Source organism: Hyaena hyaena, unplaced genomic scaffold (genome assembly GCF_003009895.1).
Source record: "Hyaena hyaena isolate Hyena2069 unplaced genomic scaffold, ASM300989v1 scaffold_278, whole genome shotgun sequence".
Classification (NCBI taxonomy): domain Eukaryota; kingdom Metazoa; phylum Chordata; class Mammalia; order Carnivora; family Hyaenidae; genus Hyaena; species Hyaena hyaena.
The window spans coordinates 1,075,991-1,096,300 of NW_024080911.1; the positions used below are offsets into that span (position 1 = coordinate 1,075,991).

The 20,310-nt window shown below is 38.7% G+C and overlaps 1 protein-coding gene across 1 annotated transcript in view; it reads right to left on the reverse strand.

Annotated features, from left to right (window-relative positions):
* Positions 1-20,310, reverse strand: part of LOC120241127 (cytosolic beta-glucosidase) — a 147,274-nt gene that overhangs the window by 53,781 nt on the left and 73,183 nt on the right. The window contains exons 3-5 of the mRNA XM_039246053.1: positions 16,045-16,272; positions 3,224-4,020; positions 2,381-2,504 (exon numbers count right to left, since the gene is read on the reverse strand). Of these exons, the coding sequence (XP_039101984.1) occupies positions 2,381-2,504; positions 3,224-4,020; positions 16,045-16,272 (1,149 nt within the window). The remainder of the gene's footprint in view (positions 1-2,380; positions 2,505-3,223; positions 4,021-16,044; positions 16,273-20,310) is intronic.

The window sequence follows — 20,310 nt, forward strand, 5'->3', positions numbered from 1 at the left end:
GCTGTTTTGAAAATGAAGTGATATGATGGTATCAGTTAAGATTCTTTTTGTTCCAAGTGATAGAAACCCAGTCAGATTCAGAGGAACCAGACAGAGCACTTAATTATAATAAACAAAAGTAGTGTTTCTCAAGAATGTGCACACAGTTGGGTCTGCAGGAAAACTGGAATTAGAGGCTCAAGTGCCACCCTGAAGCTCTCCCTATTTCTTGTCTCCATGTCCCTTGATGCACCTGCAGCCACCCTTATACTACTGCTTAGCATCCATGGCAGGACATAGCCACCAATGGCCCACAAAATTACATCCCTCTGCCAATTCAGGCTAAGAGATAAAGTGACTGGCCCAAATTCTAAACCTCAGGGAGGAATTGGAATTGGCCCAGCTCATGTCATGTGCCTACATTCAGACCAATCAATTATATGTTAACAAGGAGCAGGATTGTATTTCACTTACATGGCTGTCCCTAGGATAAGACTGAAGACGAGACAGATGGATATTTCAGAGAAGAAAAGGGATTAATTACTAGAAAAGAGAGTTTTGCCACAGATTAAATAATTGGTGTCCACTACAACAATATATAAGAAATAGTTATCACTATACTCACTCCAGAATAGATACACCTTACATATCTTTTTTTTGGTCAATAAGTAGATTTCTGCACATTTGAAAGGCTACATTTTTCCAAAAAGCAAAACATTATAATATGTGTTAATGACAATGAATATAGGTCATCTAATGTTAAAAATCAGAAGAGAACATAGTACTGAGAACAGTTAATATTTTAAGTGCATAATATTTTTTCCATATGTTTAAAGACACAATTAAAATTCAACAAGTAGAAGAACAGAATTTTGTGTCTAGTCTTAGTCTCCTCTCTTGCCCCTCAGAAATCCAAATCTGTTCACATTTTCCACTCTCACCTTCAGTTATTTTTCTATCTTTAAGTTGTCTTTGTTAGTGGGTCTACCAGTGAGTTTTTAGTGTTAAGGATCTAACTGTATTAAAGCACATGAAACTATTTCAAAGAGCAATGAAATGCCCTTATATGTTAGCACTAAACAGAGCACCAGGCTGGAAATGAAGTAAGCCAATTTCTATTTTTCTCTCTTTTCCCAGAAATACACAGAACAATTTTGGACAATCCATTTGTGGTCCTTATATCATCCATAAATCTGCCTGTTGGTAACCAGCTTACTTTCCTCTTAGGATGAAGCTGGGAACATCAATGGATTAACTATGAATAGGGTCATTTATAGGAAGAAAGAGAGTGGAATCTTGGAAAACTGGACATTTCCTTTTTACTTTATCAGAAAGTGAATTCCTACCTAGAGAAGAATCTGTTTTGCATGTGATACGAAAGAATTATTTCACTTGGATCAAATTGTAGGAATCCAATTGCCCTCTGCCAATAAACTCCAAGCCAGAGTGAGGGATTGAGTACCATATATTTTAGGTTTTGGAAAGAGACCATTATGTGTCACTTTCCAGAACTCCTTCTGGCTTATTTCAGTATATTACTGATTAATTTTGGGAAGACTAATTCTAGGACCATTCAATAGAATGGTATGAGAGAGAAGTGTGCCTATCATGGTAAAAAAGGAAACTGAAAGTCTCATTTTACATTGGATTTTGTTTCTGTGATATGATTCCTTTATCGGGAGGAGAAATTAAATTTACAAAGCAACAGCATTCCAAGTAGAAGCTGAAATGGGGAAATTAACTGGTGTAGAAATGTGTGTTACCAGTTAAAGATTATTCCTTCATATTTGTTTTCAAATATGAAAAGAATTCCATGGGGGGAAGAGCCGCCGCCAGAATAATAATATTGTCTTGAAATTCACAGATTCTATATGACAAAAAACTGCTCCTAAATGGGGCTGTTAGGGTACAGCTTCACTGAAACATACAGTGTTGGAAGACCTGTTTCAGGCCAAGACTCATCGAAGGCATTTTAAAGTTTATTGCATAAATGCTTAATTTTGGTCCTTTAAAAATTCTGTCAATTCATTTCTTGGTAGTTAGGATATTGAAATATACACACAGACATGCCGTAGTTGGTCAGTGCTAATCTTTTTGTAATAACTAATGTTCTCTTCCAAGAGACGCCACCCCTCTGTTCATGTCACCTTCACCCAAGAGTCACAAAATGCTGAAGACAGTCGCTTTTACTTGATTAAATTTTAGAAGGTTGAAGCTAGGCCAAAATCCTCACCTTCCTCTTTCCTAAATACTTTTTCTCCTCTCTCTTAATTACATGGCTTTACACTGATTTACATGAATTTCAGCTTTCAAAATCATTGGTCTTTGCTGAATGCAAATAGGCACATGGGAAAATTATATTAAGTTTGCACAATTGATCTTTCCTCATTTCAAATAGTACCTTTGAGCAGTTCCTGAAATGTCTGTCTGAAATACTCCCAGCGCTGAGTGTCATCAAGAGATGCAGGGTCACCCTGGGGAAACCCATTCTCAGTGATGTAAATTACAGGGTTATTATACGTATCCTGGAACAAGAGAGCAGAAGTTTTATTCCAAACAGATGTAAAAAAAAGACTCATAAAATCAGGTGCATTACCCTCTATCTTCTCTAAGCTACAACCCAAAACTAGTTTTCATCAAATTGCACTGACCCTATTAACTTAATTTTCCACGCACTGACCTTTTATGACTAACAATGGGAAAGCAAAACTGTGCAAATGTCCATGAAGACAGTCAAATGACTCTTATCATAATGAGAAGGCAGAAATATCTTTCTTCCATCGGCATCTGCTGATTGTCACTGCTCCTTAACCCCTTGGTCCCACCAACAGCTACATTCTCTATCTCCCCACAGCAAAGGTCCTAGAAATCATTAACTTAAAATTTTAATTTCAGCTACCTGGACACCATCCAGCATAACAGAGGCCCAAAAAGGGATCCAGTATTTCAGCCTTTAATGTGCCTTTTAACAATCACAGTTGTGACATCAGCCTGAAAAATATTTCTAAGCCACTCCTTTGACCACAACTGCCTCTAACAAAGTATCCCAACTTTGACCTTGGCTTGAAACCCTTTATCAGCTAGTTACCCCTCACCAACTTAAATCCTAATATCTCTTCCCAAGCCAACAAATATATAAGCTACTGCTTAAAATCATTCTTTTTCTAAGTTCTTACACATACACATGTCTGTCTTTCCATTTCTACATATTTGGGTGTACATAAACACAAACGTTGTGCTTTACCTTAATATATTTCAGTAGTTTACGTATTCCCCACGGCACCACATAGACCCAATCAAAATTTATCCAAGATGAGTCTGGAAAAATTTGAATCTCCACATCCTGAAGAAAACTCAGCTCTTTTTTCTTGTTCCCCTGGTACTTGACTAAACGAGTTGTATAATATTGCACAGCAAAGAAATCAGCAGTGCCCTTAATCATTCTCTTCTCTTCATCTGTAAACTCTGGAAGCCTTGATGATGGATAGCCTTGCTTTTTACTCATGAAGGCAATCTGAGACTTGACAACTTCTGGATAATCACCGTCAATAAATATAGGTTTAGCAAACAAATCCAAGGAGAAAGCAATGGCTCTTTTAGCAGCTTCCTGGTCAGACACTGAGTTGGGATCTGCTGGTTCCACCCAGCCAGCAAAAATTGCTAGGGACACCATGCCCTTCTGCTCTTTTCGGAATAAAGAGTCATAGCTGTGCCAGGATCTGGCATGAGCTCTAATCAAATTATAAGCTGCCTGATAACCTCCAGTTCCAAAGCGAGATACCCCAGGAGGAAACAGACCAAGATCATATGCCAGCAGGGCAAGTATGTTAGGCTCATTTATGGTGATCCACTGCTTGACTCGATCTCCAAAAGTACTGAAGCAAAACCGGGCATATTTGTCAAAGGATTCAATGATTGCCTCTGACAACCAACCTCCTTTATCTTCTAAGGCCTGAGGCAAGTCAAAGTGGTAGAGTGTCACTATGGGTATTATCCCATTAGTTAACAAATCATCAATGATCTTGTTGTAATAGTCTACTCCTAGAAAAGAAAAAAAAAAAAGGAAGTATGAGAAGTAAAGTTATTTTTAAAACGCTGACCATAAGTAATGATCCAGAGAGGATTGGGAATAATTTCCTAAGTAACTTTTATTCAAATAAGGTTTGTTACTTCCTGCGTATAATCAAGTAAAGGCTGGGAGGAAACCCGAAGAATACCAATGAAGAATGGCTGAGCAGAGTCAGAGATGTGATGGAAGATGTGGAAGATGTGTGTTCTGACAGGAATACATTTGGCAAAGTTGCTACCACAGAACTTTGTGTTATTACCACATGTATTGAAATTATTTTATTTGTATGCTTGATTTGTCTGTCAACCCCACTAGAATACAAACCTCATAATAGCTGGGGTCTTATCTAAGTCACCTGTGGATCCCCCAAATCCTGGAACAATACCAGAAATTCAGTTGATAGATGCTCAATAAATAGTTGTTGAATGAATGAATGGTTCTCAATAGTATTAAATACAAAGTAAAAGAATTGATCCAGATGACTGACTCAGTGCTTCTCCAGATATACCAGTCTTATCGATCTAAAAAGGACACCCACTGAGCATGAATAAGAGCTCCCAGAATGAGGGTTACAAGGGCAGTTAGCCAGAGGTTTGGCATATTAAGGAACATGGGTGGGGACTTTGCTCTAGGATTCTGACACAGTCCATGAGATACATGAGATACCTAGCCACCTTCGGCTCTCAGCTAATTCTCCAGCACTGCGTGTTGGGGGAAGAGCTTTTAGGATTGTGGCAGAGTTCAGAAGAATGTTATTAAGTTGGAGATACTCTGCCTCAGAAACCAGTGCCAAGAAGATTTTGGGTCCAACCTAATAATGACTCCTAACTGGAAGAGCCTTTCTGAGGAGAGACTGATATTACTGCTTCATATGATTTTATGTCTAAGATTATAGAAGAAACCTAAGCTCAGAAGAGAGAAGCCGTCCTGTATTCCTGGATAATAACTGTAAATTCCCAGGTAGAATTGTGTTGCATTCAAAGTTTGTTCAGAAGTAGGGTCCTTTTTCTCTGTTTGTTTGTTTTTTTTTAACATTGTATCCTCTGATTAAAACTAATTTAGGCTTTTGAATTTTTTTTCAATCATTAATTTATTCATCCCTCAAATGCACACATATAGAGAAGTTACTGTATGCTGGACTTATAAACATATGTAAGATAAATACTGTCCTTGATCTAAGGGAGCTTCAATTTTAGTAGGACTACAGTTAAATTCACAATCATAATACAGTATTATTGGTAAAGATAAAGTACAGAATACTAATTAAGCATATGATAAGAGGTACCTATTCCAAACTAAGGCCATTTGAAAATCTATTTTGAAAGCAATATAACATCATGATTTCAAAAGTGAACTATGGCAACCAGCTGCCTAAATTCTACCCTAATTCCTTCACCTACTTAAGTGACCTTAGGCAAGTTACTTTAGCTCTCTGAATTATCTTTCCCTGTCTGTAAAATGTGAACGATAATAGAAACCTACATCAATAATTTATTGCCAAGAGTTTAATGGGTTGATAAATTGGACATGGTTAGAAAGTTCTTGGCATCAGGTAAAGGGCTCAATACAAGTTCTCTATCACTTTAATAATTATTGTTATTGTTGTCATTAGTGACATCTCAGCTGACACTCAAATGAGGAGTATCAATTACTCACATAAGGCAAGGAAGAATGAGTGATCCAAGAAGAGAAAAGAAAAAGGTAAATAAATATATGAAAGAGTAAGGGAGGTGTGGAAATAAATACGAACAAAGAGTCTATTTATTCAGAGCTTGCTGTAGCAAGGGAATCAGCCATCATCACTTGCATTTGACAGATACTCAAACGCTGTCAGGGAAGAGTGAAAGCTTTATAGTGAAAAAGAGTAAGGGAATATGAAAGCTTCAGTTACATTCTGATTGGAGGTTGTTGGCACAGGGAGGCTGGGGGGTAGGCTATCTAGAAGCACAGCATCCTAAGCAATTGGTTTGGGACACATATTTGGCTTTCTCTGGCTGGTCCTATGTTGGAAGCAGGGGGAAGGGGAACAAACATACATAAAAAAACCAGAGACATTGGCAGATGTTGATCAAGTTCTGACTATCCTGGGCCAATTGCTGAAGAGGTTGTGTTTGGCTTCCTGGATTTCTTTCGTAGATGAGAGTTTTATTATCTTATATGGACTAACCAGTCTTCGTTTGTATACTGTATTTTAGGCAAGGATGGCTTTCTGGTAACCGTAAGTTCAGTATAATGATAATGTATAACTGAGCAGAGAAAGCATAAGAATGGTGAGAGGTAATCAGGGTAAGCAGAAGCCAAATTACACAAGGTCATGTGTTGTCTGTCTGTCTGTCTGTCTGTCTGTAAGAGTGGATATTTTTAACAACAGCTCACTTGTTTTGCAAACCAGAACATAATGTGAATCAATCATAACAACTCCATACTTGGAAGACCCTTATGTATGCTATTAGTCACTTGGTAGACAGAATACTTCAACCATGAAAAAGATGTCCATGCTCTAAACATGTGAGTAAGTTACTCTACATAGCAAAAAGGATTTGCTGATGTGATTAAGGTTAAAAATCTTGACATGGGGAGATTTCTCTAGATGGTTCGGTTGGGCCCAATCTAACCACAAGAGTCCTTAGAAGTGAAAGAGTAGAGCAGAGGAGTGGGTCAGAAAGATGCAACAACAGAAGAGGCCGGAGAGATAGCAGCATAAGAAGGACTGAACCCACTATTGCCAGCTTTGAAGGTGGAGGAAGGGAGCCCCCTGCCAAGGAATGCTGGTTGCTTCTAGAAACTGAAAATGGTCCTCAGTTGATAATCATCAAGGAAATGAGACCTTCAGTCCTACTACCATAAGAAACTGAAATGAGCCAAGAAACAGACTCTCCCCTAGATCCTTCGGTAAGAAATGTGACCCTGTAGGCACCTTGGTTTTAGCCTACAGAGACCCGTGTCAGACTTCTGACCTCCATAACTCTTAAGTAATAAATTTGTGCTTTTCAACTGAAATATAATTGATATACAATTTTCTATTATTTTCAGGTGTATAATTTATGCTATTTTTTAAGCGGCTAAGCTTGGGATAATTTGTTGCTGCAGAAATAGAAAACCAACACACTTCACCAAACTTTATAAAGCTTTTCTTTTCTCTCACAATGAAAGATCACTCCACCATCCCATCTCTGGGCCTCTGCAGGCACGCATTTGTAAAGTGCAATGTCAAAGATGGTATGATGGAATCTGTTTGGAATTGGTATGTGTGAAGGTTTTCATAACTAATTCCTTCCAATGGCTATGAATGTAAAAATGACATCAGTTTTCTCTTATTGCATTCATTCTATATGTGCCATTTCATTTAATCCTAGCCTGAAGTCCAAGGTGGGCTTTTTTACAAGTTTATTTATTCTGAGAGAGAAAGAAAGCATGAGCAGGGGTGGGGCAGAGGGAGAGGGGGAGGGGGAGAAGGAGAGCAAGAGAATCCCAAGCAGGTTACACACTGTTAGTGTGGATCCCAGTGTGGACCTCCAACCCATAAACTCTGAGATCATGACCTGAGCCAAAGTCAGATGGTTAACTGACTGAGCCACCCAGGTACACCAAGAGGTAGGTATTTTTATCTTCATTAAGCATCTAAGGAAACTGCTTCTCTTCAGAGAAAGTGAGTATCAGATATAAGTGACAATGTTGTCATATGGCACAGCTGACAATTAAACCCTGTCTGCCTCACTACAAAGACTAAATCAGTTCTACCATGACAGTCCACTTCTCACGTTTATTGTTTTAGAACCAGAAACATGGTGACAATGTTTTACGAGTCTTTGCAATCACCTATCTTAGAGCTGATTCAAAATATTAGATCTTTTTTTTTCATTTTTGGAAGAATCAATGATTTATCCTTTGTAAGCATCATTAGATGTAGCACAATCATTAATGATGGCAATCAATGTAATTCAAACAACATGATAATCTTCAGTTGAACTGCAGATTAAAAAAAATTTTAAATAAGATTTTTTTTCTCACTCATCAGCCTGGCAGAGCAACAAAGCATTGCATAATTAATATTTAACATCCCAGAACTGAGTACTTCTGGATTATACACAGCACTTTTGGTTTGGTGCTGTAATTAAATTTTCCCATGGGGCAGTGAAGGGAGGTTTGTAAGAGCAGAGCTCCAGAGTCAAACAGTTGAGCTGAAGAATCATGGACAAATCACTTGGCCTGTCTACATTCAAGTTTCCTCATCTGTAAAAGAGACATATCAGTAGTGCCACCTCATGAGTGTTTTGAGTATCAAATGAGACCAAATCATGAAAGGGTTCTTTAGCTTTATAAGAAATTCAGTTGCCGGAAAATGTGCATTTTTAAATGATCATCTGTTACCAATCAAGGGATCTTGAAACTTTGAGAGGATATTTGGATCTTATTCTACTCCTTGATATTTAGACATTATTTATATAATTTTTTAACGTTTATTTTTGAGAGAGAGAGACAGAGTGCAAGTGGGGGAGGGGCAGAGAGAGAGGGAAACAGAGAATCCAAAGCAAGCTCCAGGCTCTGAACTGTTAGCACAGAGCCCAATGAGGGGCCTGAACCCATGAACCAAACCGTGAGATCATGAACTGAGTTGAAGTCGATCACTTAACTGACATAATTGATTAAGTATTAAAACTCCCACAGCTTTCTTTCATAGTTAACTACCATTTTCTCTGATTTTACTAAGCCCATTTATTCTTATTTGATCTTTGGAAATATAAAGCAAATTTGAGTTAAATGTCTTTTGGATATAGGGAAAAGCAACCCACTTCAGATCAACTCAAATATAAAGGTAGCATGAGGGGCAGGTAGCTGTTTGGTGTGGGAAACATGGGCATTATTTGATATGATAGAGAGCTATCAGATTCCCAGTCACACAAAATTACAACTGAAACTCAAGGGGATAGAAGCTGGGAGCTGAAAAAGTCTTTGCCTCTCAAAAAAGACTGGCTCACTCATCCAATTTCACTCAACACATGTTTTCTTTATGCCACAAATTTGTTGGTCTCAAAATGTTCATCCCATCTGCCCAAACTATCTTATAGTCCTGGTGCCAGCACCAACCAACTCATTGTTCTCGACTCCTCAATTTCAAACATGCCTGAGAGGAGAAGACGACTGGGCAAGATTTTCTTTTTCCATGAGATTATACAATATTATGTCACAGGGAAAGAGGCCTTCCCCTTGTCCAGTTACCTATGGCCAGGAGTGGAGCAGGTTTATGTAGAAGAAAGAAATGGGGAGATTCCCTCAGAAGAGGATGTGACTAGGACTTGCAGAGATGATGTGTCAATGCAGAAAATAACTGACCTGGAACCCCCCTTTATAAAACTATAAATGTTTTCATGTAGAATTTATTTTGTTCAAGTGCCTACCATGCATCACACATGAAAACTAGGTTCATTCCCTCATAGACTCACACCACCAACTAATTTCTTTGCTTGCCCTCTGTTCTCTTAGCACACTGCCTGTATTAGCTTCTTACTGCTGCTATAACAAACTACCATAAACTTAGTGGCCTAAACCAACACAAATTTATTATCTTATTGTTCTGGGCATCAGATATTCAAAAAGATTCTCACTGAACTAAAATCAAAATGTAAACAGGGCTAAGTTCTTTCTGGAGGCTCTCAAGGAGAACCCATTTCTTTGCCTCTTCCAGCTTCCAGAGGATGCCTGCATTCCTTGGCTCATAGCCCTTCTTTTATCTTCAAAGTCAACAGTGTAACATCTGTTACTCTCCTCTCTGACCTCTGTTTCAGTTCCTGTATTTTCTCTCTCTGACTCCAACACTCTTGTTCCCTCTTATAAGGATTCATGTGATTATACTGGGACCATCCAGATAATCCAAGATAATCTCTCCATCTCAAGATTTTTATTGTAATGACAGCTGTAAGGTCCTTTTTACCATGTAAGATAATATAGTTACAGTTTCTACAAATTAAGACATGAACATCCTCGGAGGCCATTATTCAGCCTAACATACTGTCCAATATGGAGTAGGAGATTAATACATGTTTCTTCAGTTATTTACTTTACCATTCCTGCTAAGTGTGCTCATATTTTAAATTAAAGTGAATAAGAAATTCTGCATAAACATTCCTTTTTTTTATTTCCAATACCTGGGCCCCCTACTAATCATCTGAAACTTACATTTGTGGCAGAAATGAAAATGAATTTGAACAGCTGAGAACTACAGAAATATGTGATTTCTGTTGCCAGGCCAATCTCTTCTTGTTAAACCTTTAAGACTTGACATTTGAAAGAGAAAGGCTGTGTAACAATTCCACTTTGTAAAATATTCTTACAGTTTGGGAACATAGGATTTTACACGTTTCCAAATGTCCTCTAATCAAGCTTTAAAATAAGAGGTAGAACACAAAAAACGGGGGTGCCTTGTAAAGGAGAGTGACAAGGATTCTCATAGTCTTCACATGCTCTTTGAGAAAATGTTTAAACAGAAAAAACAAACGATGGCCTTTCTGAGTTAAAATAGTTCCAGTTGCTGCAACAGATCACTGCACAACGGTGAGCAACCGCTTATTGAAATTCTGCTGCCTGGAAGCACAAAAGTCTGTAATATTAATCAGCTATGACTTTACAAAAGCTGGGGCCAAACGTAACAGCTCAGTGCTGGGGCACGTGATCCCCACATGAGATGTGCATGAGTTATCTTCCCACATTGTGCAAGTGGCCCCAGTATCTCCTGTCTCACCACCACCACCACCACCACCACCACCACCCGCCAGCTTTTCCACTGCCCTGTTCCTGGAATGTTCGTCTTTAGTGTGCTCCCTGGACTTCTGTACACCTCAAGTTTGTTTTAAATAACTCGATATGTTGACATAGTGGTACAGTAATCCTCTATCTGAAAATCTTGGGGGCAAATGTGTTCAGAATTTTTGGATTTTTAGAAAGGAAATACAGAGCAAATACCATATATATATATTTTTAATTTTTCTTAATGTTTTATTTATTTCTGAGAGAGAGAGAGAGAGCATGAGCAGGGGAGGATCAGAGAGAGAGGGAGACACAGAATCTGAAGCAGGCTCCAGGCTCTGAGCTGGTTGTCAGCACAGAGCCCGACACAGGCCTCGAACCCATGAACCGTGAGATCATGACCTGAGCCAAAGTCGGATGCTTAACCGACTGAGCCACCCAGGTGCCCCGCAAATACCATATATTAAGTTAATATCCCCAGTGGGTCTGGGTCAGTCTCCCTTAATATTTCTGCAGTAAACTATACAAACATCCTTACCAAGTGAAATAACCTGAGATTATAAAAAAATTTTCACAAGGGATGGACATCCAAAATATATAAGAAGCCATATAATTCCAAAAACAACCAGATTGGGGCACCTGGGTGGTTCAGTCAGTTGAACATCCAACCTTGATTTCGGCTCAGGTCATGATATCACAGTTCATGAGTTTGAGCCCCACATCAGGTTCCGCACTGACAGAACTTGCTTGGGATTCTCTGTCTCCCTCTCTTTCTTTTTTCTCTCTCTCAAAAATAAAGAAACACTTAAAAAATAATCTGATTAAAAACTAGGCAGGGAATTCTGAATAGATACTTTTCAAAAAAAGCCATACAGATGGCCAAAAGGCACATGAAGATAATGCTCAATGTCACCAACCATCAGGGAGATGCAAATCAAAACCATGATGCGATATCACCTCACACATGTCAGAGTGGCTAGTATCAAGAAATACCAAGTGTTAGTGAGGATGTGGAGAAATGGGACCCTCATGCAGGGTTAACAGGAATGTAAATTGGTGTGGCCACTATGGAAAACAGTAGGGAGGTTCCTCAAATAATTAAAAGTAGAACTACCATATGATCCAGCAATGCTACTACTTCTAGATATTTACCTGAAGAAAACAAAAACACTAACTTGTCTTCATTGCAGCATTACTTACTATAGCCAATAAAGGCAACCTAAATTTCCATCAGTGGATGACTGGATAAAGATGTGGTATGTGTATGTGTGCGTGTGTGTGTGTGTGTGTGTGTGTGAGAGAGAGAGAGAGAGAGAGAGAGAGAGAGTCACTCAGCCATAAAAATGAATGAGATCTTTCCATTTGCAGTGACATGGATGGACCTAGAGGGTATTATGACAAGTGAAATTAGTCAAAGACAAATTCCATAGGACTTCACTTATATATGGACTCTAAAAAACAAATGAACAAATGAAACAAACAAGAATCAAACTGAGAACAAACTGATGGTTGCTAGGGAGAGAGGAGGGAGGATGAGCAAAATAAGTGAAGGGGATTAGGATGTATAGTCTTCCAAGTATAAAATAAATAAATCATGGGGCCATCGTGTGCAGCATAGGGAATATGGTCAATAATATCATAACAACTTTGTATGAATACACATGGTAACCAGACTTATTGTGGTGATCATCTAATAATATACATATATATGTGTATATATATATATATATATATATATGCTAAATCACTATGTTCTATACCTGAAACTAATACAATATTGTATGTCAATTATTCTTCAATTAAAAAAAAACATCAATTCAGGTTAGCTTTTGCTAACAAATTATTTTTAGAATTAACTTGATAAAAAAGATTCAGCATTCAGAGCTTTTTGGATTTTAGAATTTCAGATAAGGGGTTATGAACTTACATTACAAGTTGGCCAGGGGAAGTGTTGTTTTGGTGTGTGTGTGTTTTCAAAATTTCCCAGTGTTTACCATCCAAATAGAAATTCAGTGAAAACTCCAAATGCCCAGAATCATGGACTAGAGCAGCAAAAAGAGCTCTGGTGATGTGGTGCCTTTGCTTCCTTTCACCAACAGGGAAGCTGTAGCACAGGGAGAAGTGGTCTAGTGAGGCTACAGAAGGTTCTAGAGTAAGATACTACAGGTTTGACATTAGACAGACCTAGGTTGAATTCAGCACTAACTAAATTGTCACCTTGGCAAACTTACACCCAGCCTTCTATTTCAGGTCACCATTATTCCCTGTTTAGAGAAGCACCTCACTCATAAGGCTATTAAGAGCATTAAATTAGCAGAAGTGGGGTGCAGTGTTGGCATACTGAGTTATACATACTACGTGCTCAATGAAACACAACCATTACTAGCTTTAGGGTTATTTGCATTTTTATTATTGACCTCATCCGATTAAATTCAGCAAATGTTTACTGAATTTCTCTTTGTAAGAAATTTGTTATGGGGATGAACAAGGCAGAATTCCCTGGCCATTACACTGTAGGCAATTCAAGAGATTCTCATATCTATGCTACAAGTACCTAGCACAGTACCTGACACACAGTAGATACTTAAGACACATTTGCTGAATTGAATGAAACTCAAGGTGCTTATAATCTAACAGGGAATATAGTGATTCTAAGAGTAAAACATGTGAGAAATATTCAAAAAGGTTTATGAAATGCAATGCAAATAGAAAAACAAAGATGCATTCTGCCTTCCAACAGGGTAGAGCCTAAAGAAGAGAAAACGTCCATGCTGGCCTTACCAAGAGGGTAGATATTCAGTGGGTGTAGTTAAGGAAAGGCCATTCCAGACAGGAAAAAGAGCTTAAGAAAATTCCTCCAGAGGTGGAAAATTGCACAGAACATTTAATAAATAGTGGGTTATGTGCTTAGGTAAGTAAATAGAACAATTGCATGGGTCATATTTATAGGGGATTTCAGCCTGTAATGTCTCAGAGGTGAGTTAAGACTAAGTCAAATGAAACCTGGAATGACATATAAAGGAGGGTACACTATACACTGAAGCTTGGTATTCTGTACAAAGAATTAAAGGGCAGGGAAAGTGTGAAAGTAGTTAGACCCAACATGGGTATATCAAAAAGTCCTTGATGATAATGATAAACAGATAAACCAGGGCAGAGGCAGAGAAGATGACCAGGAAGGAGAAGTTAGAGAGACATAGTGGAATGGATCATACTTAGCAACCAATTAGATGTAGGAAGCCAAATAAGAGGGATTCAGAGATTACTCTTAGTTTAGACTTTTGGGGATATAATGGTGCCAGAGAAAACATGTTATAGATTATGGATGAAGAAGGCAGAAAATTATTAGTTCACTTTTAAACTGAACAACAAATTAGTATGTGTACGAGGCAGAAAAAAAAACTGGTCAGTGATGTCAAGAAAGTAGGCATTCAACCAACAGGAGTTAGTGAAGGGAGCTAGTATCTTTAGATCAGGCAATGGATCTTGTGTTGTCGCTCTCTGGAGGAGACACGAGTTGCAGCTGCACTTCACAATGTACAGGTTAACCAACCTTACGTAAGATCAACATTTGTGAGTACGTATGCCCACCTAGCAAATGTTATCACAGGTTGTTCTTACTATGTGGGAAATCAGATAAAAGAACTTCTCCCCAGAGAGGCAATGAAGGCACTGCAGGCTGGAAGCAGGATGAGGCTAGCAGGTGCCTTCATTCGGGTTTCTGCAAGTGCCCATTTTGCACTTGTAAGACCCTGAGAGTCAATGTTTCCTTGAATTTTGTGCCTCAGGCACATCATTTGCCTCACCTAGTCCCAACCCTAGGAGTAGTGTGAAATATTTCCCAGGACAAAGTAGCAATAAAGATTCTTTATTAAGAAGGCTTTATGTTATAGTACAGGGGTCACAAAACTTTTCTTGTAAAGTACCCGGTAGTAAATATTTCAGGCTTTGCAGGCCACATGGTCTCTGCCCCACCTACTCAATTCAGCCATTGTAATAGGAAAGCAACCACAGACTATATGTATTGAATGGGCATGGCTGTGCTGCAATTAAAACTTTATTTACAAAAACAGGAGTCAGGCCAAATTTGGACCTCAGGTTATAGTCTACCAACACTGTTGTGTGGAAGGAGCTAACAAGACCTTAAATTTAAATTCCTGACCCACCATTTACAAAATATCTGGATTTGGACATGCACCACTCTAAAAATGTGATTCATTATACCTTCTCTTCATTGACTGTGGGGATTTGTGAAAACATATGTAAAATGCCTCATAAATAACAGGCATTCAAATAGGGCAGTGGTCCTTTTTTTGTAAAGTTTTTATTTATTTATTTTGAGAGAGAGAGAGAGAGAGAGAGAGAGAGAGAGAAAGCATGAGTCAGGGACGGGCAGAGAGAGAGAGCGAGAGGGGGAGAGAGAGAATCCCAAGCAGGCTCTGTGCTGTCAGCGCAGAATCCATCACAGGACTCAAATTCACAGTGATATCATGACCCGAGCCAAAATCAAGAGTCAGACCCTTAACATACTAAGCCACCCAGGCATCCCAGGACAGCAGTCTTTTTAATTACAAATCTGAATAAGAATAATCACTAACACTATTTGAATGCTTTTATAATATACAAACTACTATGCAAATAATGCACTTTACAGAGATTATTTCATTTAAACTTCCCACAACTCTCAGAAGTAGGAACTATTAGAGTATTCCTTTCGACTTGTGGGGAAACTGAGGCATAAAATGCCCAAGAGATGCTTACACAGACAGTAAGCGATATAGCTGGCACTTAATCCCAAATTAAGTGAACTTCACATGTCTTGGTGCCAATCTCTGTACTAGTTTATTAGCTCTGCTAATTCGGCTTCAACTGAAATGCTCCAAATCTTCTCAAGTTCTGCAGGGCTTTTCATAAGTCACCACAGCCTACACAACTGAAGACAGTTTAATACATAACTTTTGGAAATTCACCTTCAGATAAACACTCCATATCTCACATCAATGCAACACTCATTCCTACCCCATCCTGCCCATCTATTTTGCCTCTCCCGAAAAATATCTCCAGTTAAGGGAAAGCAGAATATTATTAAGAAAGCTAATGCAAACCCATTTCAAGAAATTTACCCCATAATCATGCTAAAAACTTGCAAATTCAAAGCTATGCTGCAGAACAGCACACTGGATTAATTATGCCAGACTGCAGCAATAACCTTGAATTAAAGCTGCAACCTTCTATTTTTAAGAAACACTTGCCTTTCTGGTTGATGAAACCTGTCGTCCCATCAGGTAACAGACGTGACCAGGAAAGAGAGAAGCGGTAATGAGTCAATCCAAGCTGTTTGATACATTTCAAATCTTCCTCCCACAGAGTGTAGCTGCCACAAGCTACATCGCCAGTCTGGTTCTGGAAAACTCTCTCTCCTCCCTGATGGGTGAATGTGTCCCAGACACTAGGGCCTTTTCCATCTGCATCCCAGCCTCCTGAGAAAAAGGAGAAAATGAAACGGTTACACTCTTGACATCAAGAGGCATATGTGGAATGTAAATATTTGTCGCCAAAAGAACATACCTCATTAACTCAATGTACCATATTTATAACTTTAAAATATGCCTTTAAAATAACATGCATGAGCGAGTTATGTGTTTAGCTGTCCTTGATCCCTGAAGCTGACTGGTAGCAAATGAAAAATGATTGCATAGTGCTGCTACATCACAGGCTTTCATGGTTCATTTTCTGAAGATTTCCCAGCTGGTAAACAGAGGCAGGCCCCAGCTTATGAATGTCTGAGTTGAAAATATCTCCTCCTGGCCATGACTGACATGTCTTGTCCTTGCTGAGCCTGATGGAGTCTTAGGACCTTGTCTTTGGCCCTCTACACTTGAACTCTATTTTCTGTTAGCTAACAGTGGAGCCTGCAATGGTCCAGTCAACTATTGTGGGGAGGGCACTAGTTTCTGCAACTGTTGACATGATATTAGTGCCCCACATTCATTCATTCACACCTCCATTAATTCCACAAATGTTATGTGTCAGGCTGTATGCTGAGCACAGAGATACCAGGGTAAACTCAGCTGTGCTTCCTGTCCTTGGAGAAGTTAGCTATGGGCAACTGCACAACAGCTGAGGTAAAAGCCTTGCCAGAAAACCAAGGAGGGGCATTTATCCAGATGTGGAGTAGAGTTGGGGGTCTCTTAGAAAAATGACTTTTAGACAGACAGCTATAGAAAAAATTGGGTCATCAAGGTGAATTGCTGGGAAGTGGGGGTGGTGACAAAATAGAAAAAAGGGAAGCTAGGATCCAAAGAGCCCACAGGAAAGAGAGAGTGGTGCACATTAGAACAGAAAGTAAAAATTACATTATATTTAGAATATCTGTACACATAGAAATCTTGCTTAAAATGGTAGTTAGAATCCATTTTATAGCATAAAGGAGTAATTTTAAAAATCTCATGACTCCATAATTCCGCTTCTAGGTGCATGCCCTAGAGAAATGCTCATGTATTTTCACAAAGGGGTGATATGAGATCATTGAGGCATAGATGTCTATAATAACAAAATCCAGGAAACAACCTACATTCTATCAACAGTAGAACTGATAATTAATTTGAGGTATAATCATACAGAGGAAACACTAATCAGCAGTTAAAGGAAATGAATCAGAGCATCAGTAACCCTCTGCTAGTCTGAATGTTTGTATCCCTTAAAATTTATGTTGACATCCTAATGGCCTAATCCTGATGGTATTAGGATGTGGTATTGGGAGGTGCTTAAGTCAGAAGGCTGGAGCCCTCCTGAATGAGTTAGTGCCCTTATAAGTGACACCCAGAGAGTCCCCTAGTCCTCTGTGCCCTGTGAAAATACAGATATCTGTGATGCAGAAGACGGTCCTCACCCAGCCACTCTCACCTCAGACTTGCAGTCTCTAGAATTGTAAGAAATAAGCCTTCCAGTTTATAGTGTTTTGTTATTAGACTCCAAATGGACTCTGCCTCAAAACTATACAAACAAAAAACTTGAGATTCAAAAGAATATATACAGGGATAAACAGATGGAATTTGGATTTTTAGGGCAGTAAGACTATTCTACATGATACTATAATGGATGTATTTATCAAAGCCCATAAACTATGAACTTTACTTAATGATAATGTATCGCTCTTCACTCATCAGTTGTAATAATTGTTCCATAGTAATGCAAGATGTTACTAGTAAGGCAACTAAGGGAATGGGGTATTTGGAAACTCTCTGGACTTTCTGCTCGATTTTTCTGTAAACCTAAGATTACTCTAAAATATAAAGCCTACTGATTTTTTTAAAGAATATGTACAATACAAAAAAAAAGAACATACATTTATCATGTTTTGCATACTTTTAAATATGTAAAACAATCTGTGTATTTTCTGAACATATACATATGAGGTAAACATATAACATATATAACATGCCTGGAAATGATCAATTCAGGCTAGTGGTTACCTTTGGGGAGAAAAAGGGGTAATGGAATCAGGGACTCTTTTTTTTTTTTTTTTTAATATTTTTATTTATTTCCTGCAGAGAGAGAGCTAGCGACAGCGTGAGCAGGGGTGGGTCAGAGAGAGAGGGAGATAGACTCTGAAATAGGCTCCAGGCTCTGAGCTGGCAGTCAGCACAGAGCCCGACGCGGGGCTCGAACCCACGAACCGCGAGATCATGACCTAAGCGAAAGTCGGATGCTTAACGACTAAGCCACCCAGGCGCCCCTGGAATCAGGGACTCTTATGTTTCCTTCCTTAACCTGGGCTGGGGCATACGGGGAGCTATTTATTACATTGTTCACAACCCTTTTTTATATTTTATTTTTTTTACTTTTTTACAAATAGTTTATTGTCAAATTAGTTTCCACATAACACCCAGTGCTCATCCCCACAAGTGCCCTCCTCCATGCCCATCCCCCCACCCCCCCACATCCATCAGTCCTCAGTTTTTGTCAGCTTTCAAGAGTCTCTCATGGTTTGCCTCTCTCCCTTTCCCCCACCATTTCCCCCCTTCTTTTCCCCTTCATTCCTCAGTTAAGTTCCTCCTAATCCTCCTATACGTGCAAACATATGATATTTGTCCTTCTCTGTCTGACTTATTTCGCTCAGCATAACACCCTCAAGGTCCATCCATGTTGCTACACATGGCCAGATTTCATTCTTTCTCATTGCCATGTAGTATTCCATGGTATAGATAAACCACATCTTCTTGATCCATTCATCTGTTGATGGGACACTTAGGCTCTTTCCATGTTTTAGCTATTGTTGACAGTGCTGCTATGAACATTGGGGTACATGTGCCCCTATGCATCAGCACTCCTGTATCCCTTGGGTAATTTCCTAGCAGTGCTATTGCTGTCACAACCCTTTTTTTTATGCCTAATATATTTCATAATTATTTTATTTTAAAGTTTATTCATCTAGTATTTTGCAAGAGACCGTGTACACACATACGTGTGCCCGTTTGTGAGTGGGTAAGGAGCAGGCAGAGAGGGAGAGAATCTCACGCAGGCTCCATGCTGTAAGCGTGGAGCCCGATGCAGGGCTCAGTCTCACGAATTGTGAGATCATGACCTAAGCCAAAATCAAGAGTATGACTGAGCCACCCAGGAGCCCCTCATAATAATTTTTATATAAGAAAGGAGGTCACAGAGTAGACAAAAGCAATTACAGGAAGGTCTTTCAGGTCTCACTTAGCATCTACTTACTCATATTTTGCATACAATTCAAACAGAATTAGGTATTAGTTTTTGGACCCACACAGGACAGCATATGCTATAAGGTATGGGAGGGGACCATGGGGAGACAGGAGGGGCTAGTAAAAGGAGGAGCTCTAACAAAATCGAAAATGACAGTTGAAATCAAGGTAGGATACTAAGTATCTATACAAAGAAATCATGAATATTAAAAATTACTATAGTCTGAAGTCATAATAGAGAGGCAAAAAATTATATGCATTCCAACGGCTCTCAGTATGCCTATATATGAAGTTTAGAGGGATGGGGGGAAAATACTGATATTCAATCTTAGAATGAAACAGGTATGAATACCAAAATACAATTTAGTCAAGTATTGTGCTCATCATTTTGGATAAGCAAATTAACAGATGAAAAAGCTTAATCTCAGAGAGTTTAAGTAACAGTGTTCTAGTAAATATTAACAACCAGCTCAGTTGGTAGAGCATGCAACTCTCAATCTTGGGGTTGTGAGTTCAAGCCTCACATTGGGGAGAGAGTTTACTTTAAAATAAATAAATAAAAATAAAGTATGTATACATATGTTAATTATAAATTTTATTACATAAAAGCCACGTAATACACAATTTCCAAATAATATTCAGTGTTCTTTACTATAAATTCCGTATGTCTAACCATTTCTCACAGAACACTCTTAGATTTTTGCCAAATTCTTATATTGGTAGCCAACCTCCGGTTGCAACCAAACAAATGTGTGTAGTTCTTATGTGAATGTTACCTGGTATTTTTGCTTAAATTAACAGGCAAAA